The following is an 8388-nucleotide window of genomic DNA, read 5'->3' as shown; positions in this document are numbered from 1 at the left end:
ACCATTAAGAAGGGAAGAAAAATTACCACTTACATTTATGGGAGATCAATGTTGATTTCCTTATTGAAAAAGTTTACTAAAGGTAGAGACCTTATAAGACCAGGTGTGACTAGATTTGCCACGGCTTATTTAACTCTTGCTTGTCTTCATGAATTGAAGGCATCGTTGTTGACCATGTTCAGCTCTGAGGAATGGAAGACAANCAAGTTTGGAACTTCACAAGAGGGAAGAAAAGTAGCACATGTAGTATTAGATAGCCGATTTTGGAAGAATGTCTCCACATGCTTGAAAGCTGCNGCCCCTCTTATGGTTGTCTTAAGATTAGTGGACTCAGATGTAAAACCCGCAATGGGTTTCATTTATGAAGAGATGGACTGTGCAAAAGAAAAGATTAGGTCTAACTTTAACAACATCAAAAAGAGGTAAATTTTCAAACTTTTACTCATTCAATGTTTAATTACTTATGTGTAAGATTATTTCTGATATAGCATGAATGATGTAGTTATGAAGAGGTTTGGAGAATAATTGATGCTCGATGGGATAATCAACTTCATAGGCCTTTGCATGCAGCTGCCTATTTTCTAAACCCTCATTTCCACTATGAACCTAACTTTAGATCTGATGATGGTGGAGAGGTGAAAGAAGGANTGTATTTTTGCATGAGAAGATTGNTACCAGANATGGCAGAAAGAAGAAAAATTAATTTACAAATTGTTGAATTTCATAATGCTAGAGGATTGTTTGGAATGGAAGATGCAAAAGAATGTAGGAAAGAGTTAAATCCTGGGGAATGGTGGGACATGTTTGGTGATGGAACTCCGGAGTTGAAGCGGTTTGCTATTCGAATTCTAAGCTTGACTTGTAGTTCTTCTGGATGTGAGCGTAACTGGAGTTCATTTGAAATGGTAATTTAAATTATTTTTAATTTATAAATTCCTTTATTATGTTTATATCTTCACTAAAAATATTATATTTCATTTTAGGTTCATACCAAGAGAAGGAATCGTTTGCATCAAAAAAAGATGAATGATTTAGTTTATGTGATGTATAACTCCAAGCTGAAAAGTAGACAAATTCGAAAATCTATAGCTCTTCCATTTGATGACATAGAATCAGATGATGAATGGATAGCTGAAGAGACAGATGATGTTGTTGAGATTGATCAAGTTGAAGGTGAAAATGATAGTGAAAATGTTTACTTAGATGGAGCAACAACAGATCCTGTTCTAGATGCTCTTGATCTTGATAACATAACATTTGGGAACAATGAGGATGCACAACATTCATCAGAGGAAGAGTTAGATGAGGATGATAATGGAGATGATGGAGATGATGATGCCATTATTAGAGGATTAGAGGATTAGGCATAGAGACTTTGACATTTCAATTTATGTTTTACATTATATTTTTATGAACAATATTTCTATGAACTTATGTATTTCAATTTATATAATTTTGTTATCTTATTTGAATTAGGATGTTATTTATATTTTTTTTTCATACAAAGTAAACTCTTACGAGTTTACGAGTCGAGTTTACTAGACTCTCACGAGTTTACGTAAACTCTCGAGTTTGACAACCTTGGTTGCAACATCCAGGTTTTCCTTCCAACCACTCATTCCTAATTTGCATTCAACTTGGGATCTTTCAAAAAGCTTTCATCTTCTCCTATACGCTGTCTAAAAGTTGAAGTGTCTCTTTGGAATCCCAGCCAGATAGATCTATCTTCTTAGCAAGTGCAAAAGACCAATGAAGTTTAGCCATTTCAAATTGCTGCTGCCTCACAGCCATCAGTCCCTTATAAAAGTCTAATTTGATCGAGAGTGCTTCCTCGTACTTCTCAGCCATGATGTCTTCTTAAAAAATGGTTTAGATAGTTGGTTAATTTCTACAGCAAGTAACCATTCAAATAAATAAAAAACACATAAGACAAATTGTATTTTGAGATTAAACAGGAATGTCAAACTTTTTCAAATGAACACACCAGATTGTATTTTGGGCACATATCAATGGCATCTGCATTCTCGAGAAGCTTGATAACAAGGTACCCATAAATCCTCAATTCTCACATTGGACCACCACCCAAAAACCGTGACACCTTTACCGGACTACCACAAGCCACCACACGAAGTCTTCTTCTCCAACATGTCACAACCACCATGCGCCTCTATCAATCCAACCTACACAGCCTACGAAGGACTTCGCTACTATCCACCAAAACCCCCATGGCTACTCCACCGGCACAACCATCAACAACCTTTACTGGATCCCCAAAAAGAAATTCGCCAAACTCAAAACCTTAACTTTTTCAATCGCCGTGTCCCACCGCGCCTCTGGCACACTTTCACCGTGCTCTCGTCGCCTCCACCACTGAGACGCCTACTCCGTCAATTTCGCATCCTCCTCCCTATAACTAGAATAGAACCAGAAAGAGAAGAGGGAAGAAGAAGAACGACCAATCGTGCCGCTATGAGCCACCACGAGTGCCGCTACGAGCCATCACGAACGCTGTCTGTCGCGCAATCTCTACACCGTAGCTGTGAGGTCGTTGCCTTCGCCAAGACGTAGATCATCCTTGCTCCAACGTGGTCGTCTACAGTGAAGAGAAATGGCAGAAGGAGAGGAATTCTCCCTGGCTTGTGGGAGAGCATTTCGTGAGCTTTTTTAGGGTTGGATGTGCGAGAAGGAGAGGAATTCTCCCTAGTGGTGTGACCCATGGGCTGGTCCGTGAAGAAAAGAGAAGTCCAGTGTTAGACATGGAATTCAAAAATAATTTTTAGGTGTTAGGCATCGGTTAGAATATTAACCAAGGTCATATGGTGTGTATATGTCTCGGGTCCCCAGTGAACTGAGGTAGTAAATCAGGAATATAAAAGCTGTCAGACCAAAAGTCAAATCAGCAGAAATTTTGTAGGGTATTGTGCGTCGATTTAAATTTTAATCGAGATCATATGGTGTATATGCCTCGGTTCTCCTTGAACCGAGGCAGAAAAGTTCGACTAAACTACAAAAATGTCATCGCATTCTAATAAGCTTCAGTTGCTCCTAAACCGAAGCATATGGTGCGATGTTAAATCCTCTTTTTTTACTAGTGCGAGTTTATGAAATTTTATTTATATTATTGATTTTTTTGAATGGGTTGAATATGATTTTCATCCCTTAAGTATCACGCGGTTTTGGGTTTAGTCACTACTCGAAACTTTGATTGCTTTTAGTTCTTATAGTTTTGAAACTTTTATGTTTAATCCTTCAAATTAAGCGGAGTTAAATTTTTATCTGAGGTGGCTAACGGTGTGCAACATCATTTTTTCCTTTTCTGAAATGTGTTCGTCCTTTCTTTATGCATCTTCACTGATGGTGAACAGTCTCCCCAACTAAACCAGCGCCAACATCTCCTACTCCGTCTCCATCACGGGCAAGTACACCGACCTCCCCTAAACAGTATGATGACACAAACATTTGCTTATCAAATGGAAAAGAAAATTTGAATCACAACATATATCTTATTAAAAATGAGTTTGATACAAATTTACCCTGTCTTCCTAAGAATGGTTCAACAGGTTGTCCCAGTTTTGTCACCAGAGTTATTGCTTGTGGAGATTTAAATGTTGGCAATCTTGATAATATGGAAATTGATGAAAGCATATCTGGAGAGTCTTGGATAAGTCAAATTCCTGTACAAGCTTAAAAGGATGAAAAAGAAAGAAATCACATTTTCTTATTTATATTTTCCTCTGAAATCGAAATATAAATCTCACTCCAATAACCAATCTTTCGTCTATTGTTTCTTTCCTCTATCCATATTCAACTTTCCTTTTCTTCTTCCAAGATCACATTTTTTTACCCTTTTGCTCCCTCTCTGAAATTCCCCTCCTCACACACTTCCCCTTTAAGTCAATTTCATGTTTCTTTGTCTTAGATCGTAGATCTTGCTGATCGGAGCAGATGTCGTCGTCAAACGATGACGACAATGGAGGCGATTGTAAATTTATTTTTCTATAGTTTTTAAGTTGACATGATGAGTTTTCTAATATCAACTGGAATCAACAAATGCTTTATAGAAACAAATGTGGCCAAATTTGTTGAAAATATGGTGCCTTTATTATCATTTGTTTTAGTTACCATGTTATTTATTCTACTGTTAAAATGCAAGCCTTTTATTCTCTTTTGACATCATTGGATTCACGTAGGTGTAGTTTATATTAAAGTTGAAGCTAATGAACCATTTTCAATTCTTAAAGTTCTGGCTTTTGTTGATCTGAATTATATGCTTACTTAGTGTGAATTAACCAATTCATTCTGCAGATATTGAAAGTCCTAATTTTTCCTTTATAGACTTCACTCACAACCTACAGAACCTCACCGCCATCGTTCGCAACCCATGACGAATCACCTCTACAACACGAGCATATCAGAGAGAAACGCAACAATTCATTCTGCAGATATTAAAAGTCCTAATTTTTCCTTTATAGACTTCACTCGCAACCCACATAACCTCACCGCCATCGTTCGCAACCCATGACGAATCACCTCTACAGCACGAGCAGATAAGAGAGAAAAACGCAGCAACATGCTTCGACAGAGATCCAAAGTAGCTTGCACAAAGTCGAAGAAGATAACCCATCGTCGTTGCCGCACCTCCCAATGCTGCCAGAGGGCAGCGACCACACACCTACTAGTATCCCAAACTCGCACATTGTAACCTTTCATTTGACAGTCAAATCAAAGAATAATAAAACATTTAAAAGTCAAAATGCACTAAAGAAGGATCACACGTTTCAGAAAAAAGAAGAAGTGACGTGGCCTCGCCGTTTGTCACATCAAACAAAAGTTAACGCCATTCAATTTTAAGGACTAATAATAATAGTTTCAAATTATAAGGACTAAAAGCAATCAAAGTTTCAAGTAGAGACTAAATCCAAAATCGTATGATACTTAAGGGAAGAAAAACTTATTTAACCCTTTCTAAATTAAAATACTCAGTTTCATTATTTTAAAACACCTATCAACTCTAATACTTTATTTTCTAGGTTATTATATTTAGTGTTCATCAATTGTATGTTTTTCACTAAAAGTATATTTTTTATTATTTTAGCACATCCAATCTACAATGTTTTCTCTCACTACATATTTATATATAAAATTTTAAGTGCAATTTTGATATACGTGGGGATGAATGTTGTCGAGATTCTTATTACGAAATACAATGAAATTAGAAAGGAAAAAAAGTTCATATTTTATGCTTTTAATTATAGAAGGATGAAACACGAAAAGGGTTAAGAAGTTGCTTATTGGCTTTTGTTTTTTTTAATAAAATCCAACTATTTAAATCAAGTGACTTTTCGGTGCACTTACCTAAATTTATTTATGTTTTTTAAATTTATTATTTAATGGTAGTTAGAACCTCCGCTAAATATTGAAAAGATTTTTCTAAATTATTATTTTGTTAACAGTTATAACTGCTACTAAATATGAAATAATTTATTCTATAACAGTTATATTTTTAGTGGCAGCTACAACCATAGTTAAATATTCGATGATAATTTTTTAAAATTTATTTAAAGCGGTTAAAATTGTTTCTAACTAGGATTATATTAAATCGGCGTTATTATACCTTTATAGTGTCAAATTGTATGTCGGTAAAATAATTGACGAAACTAAAAAATAGTGACAACTACACCACCATTGCAGTGTGTCTATAACCAACCTTAAAATTTAATGTTCGTTTTATTTTCTAGTGTTATCTATCACTACAAAAATAATGTATTATAATAAGGGTTTGTTTAGGACAGATTTAAAATTTTTGAAAATTTTGACAATTTTATTAAAATCTTTACAAATATCCGACGGTTTTATTAAAATCTTAACAAATTTCAGATAATTGTATTAAAATTGTAGATAAATTAAAGATATTATTTTTGTTAAAGAAATTTTCAGCGGTTAAAAAATAAAATCGCCTCTATAATAATTCGTTTTTATTTTCATTTTCGCACTAAGTAATATATTTTATCTAACCTAAATCATTTCCTCCTGTTCTAAAAGAGGAGTCCACACTTCATCTTTTTTTCCTTTACGACCCTCAAGCCAAAGGCCAACCATCATATTTTCTCCAATAAAAATCATTGTTGACATATGGTGTCCAACGGTGTCATTGGGCGGCCAACTCTACTTCCTTTTTTTCTTCTTTGTATCAATTATAATAATTAGTTTTAAATTATAATAATTAATCTTTATTAGCTAATTTTTGTATATTTATTTTTTCTTTATTTAGTTTAATTTTTAGTGTTAAATATCAATTATTATAATTGATGTTAAATTGGTGAAGTTTATTCCCTTTTAACCTTTTCCAATTACGTTACCAATTTGTATATTTATACTACTGTAATCCAATGATCAAATCAATTCATTCAAAATACTTTTCTATACTTTGCTCGTGAAACAGAGAGCCAACACCTTTTTTACCTTCATCCGCAACAACTCTTGTCTTCATTATGCCCAGAACCATCGCACCTCTTCATGGTCAGCCACCACATCTCTTTCATCCACGGCTGCACCTTCGTCAAATAGTTGAAGTCGTCTCCGCCCAGATCTCGCTAATTCGAAACCACATCATTTACGACTGTAGTTGCTTGTGACCTCATCGGCACCGTTGTGAGCTCCCTCCCTTTCTTTCTTCGATTTTTCCATCTAGTGAGAGGGCTTTGCTCCTCCTTCTTCATTCTTCCAAAATCTAGTTCCCATGGAGGATCTAGTGAGGCTCTGTGTCACCCCTATCCGATACCAATCAGAGTACTCATCATGCGATGCAACATTTCATCTTCCCTTTTTTCCTGCTACTTTTATTTTTTATTTTCGATTAATTGTTATTTGGTTTATGTTTTATTACTGTTAGTCGTCTCTCTCATTTTCTTTTGCCTTAGAACCTTTAAAGTTCATAAATTTCCTCATGCATGTTTTATGGTTAATAGGTGGTGTTACATGGATGACTTTCTTAAAGAGTTTTTTCCTACGATATGTTAGACAAAAATTGTATTCAGGGCCAACTTTTGCTACGTAAATCAATATGTGTTGCGTATAATATTGGATGAGAGATATCTCAAGTTTCTTTATTATGAACTAGGATAGTAAATTGTTTCTATGCTACCTAGGCATTTTTTCAAAGGGTTCCGTTATTTTGACACCCAATTTTTGACACACATTTAACACTGCCAGGTGTCAACGTCCAATTGGGTAGTTTGTACTGTTTTGTTTTTTTTAAATTTTGGCCTGCAAAATGAAAAGGGTTTCAGACAATTTGGGTTCTAATTCTACCCTTGGCCTGTTTCATTAGTTTTGTGTGACAGATTTCGTCCTCTTCCTTGCGGTTCGTGGTTCTACCGACATTTTCGTGCTCTCCAGTGCCTTCTTGTTGCATATCCCGTTGTCTCAGTTTTGCTTAAATGGCAAGTTCTGGAATGGACCTTCGTTGGACCAAGGTAAATGCCTTCTNCNNTNGTAGGTTTTGGTATTGGGTTTTAGGTTTGGGTATTGGGGTTCTTGTCGTTTCTTGCACACGTTATGGGTTTTTGTTATTTGTTTTGGTGTTTTCATTTGAGTTATTTTCTTTTGGGCAGTTGATCGTGCGTCATTCATTTTCAACTATGTATGTTTGCACTCTCAACGAACGGTTGACAGAGGAGCAACGGGAACTCATTTCGAAGACTCCATTTGCTTGGTTCAAGAAGATGCAATGTCGCCAAATGCATCAGGTGGAATGTCCAACAACTAATCACAACTGAAGACTTATGTTAGGATTTGTTCAAGAAAACGTTTTAAGAGCCAAGCACTTAGGACACCATACACCGGAAATGTAGTAGCTAGAAAGAAAAATGACTAATTATTGTATTATACTTGAGTGTTAAGACAAGAAAAAGATGTTGTAATTAAACCTATTTGGTTCAATATATAGAACATCCATGTAATTGGAAATAAAATGTGTCTTTTATTGAAGTGCTTTATAATTTGATTTCCAAGTGATAATGTTTGTGGAAAAAAAATGAATTAATGGTTGTGATTTGATGAATATAGTTGAATTGGTGAAGATAATGGTGGTAAAGTGTGCAATGTAATCGTTTACAATAGCCCTGTAAACGAGTGCTACTCAGGTTATGGACAACTTGTTTAACACCCAAAATCACCCGTGGTCCCCCACGTTACCACAGGTGGTTCCTTTAGTACAACAGGATGTCCAAAACAGGAATATGGCTCGCGTAATCGATTACAAGCCTATTGTAATCGATTACAAGAGTGTTTTATGTGGCAGATTTTAGTGAACTTCACCAAGGTTCGTGTCATCACCCTGGGTGGACCCCTCCTACATCATGGGGTTTCCCAAGCATCACATCCAAC

At 35.5% G+C, this 8388-nt stretch overlaps 1 protein-coding gene across 1 annotated transcript; it reads left to right on the top strand.

Moving 5' to 3' along the window:
• The first annotated feature begins 9 nt into the window (after positions 1-9).
• LOC106763507 lies at positions 10-1302 on the top strand. Its single transcript, XM_022781673.1, has 2 exons — positions 10-422; positions 503-1302. The coding sequence occupies exons 1-2, from the start codon at positions 49-51 to the stop codon at positions 912-914; spliced, it is 786 nt and encodes a 261-aa protein (XP_022637394.1). The 5' UTR covers positions 10-48; the 3' UTR covers positions 915-1302.
• Positions 1303-8388: the final 7086 nt, after the last annotated feature.

Source organism: Vigna radiata, chromosome 6 (genome assembly GCF_000741045.1).
Source record: "Vigna radiata var. radiata cultivar VC1973A chromosome 6, Vradiata_ver6, whole genome shotgun sequence".
In the NCBI taxonomy this organism is placed as follows: Eukaryota; Viridiplantae; Streptophyta; class Magnoliopsida; order Fabales; family Fabaceae; genus Vigna; species Vigna radiata.
Note: the sequence above shows the minus strand (reverse complement) of the source record. Positions and strands in the feature narration are given on the sequence as shown.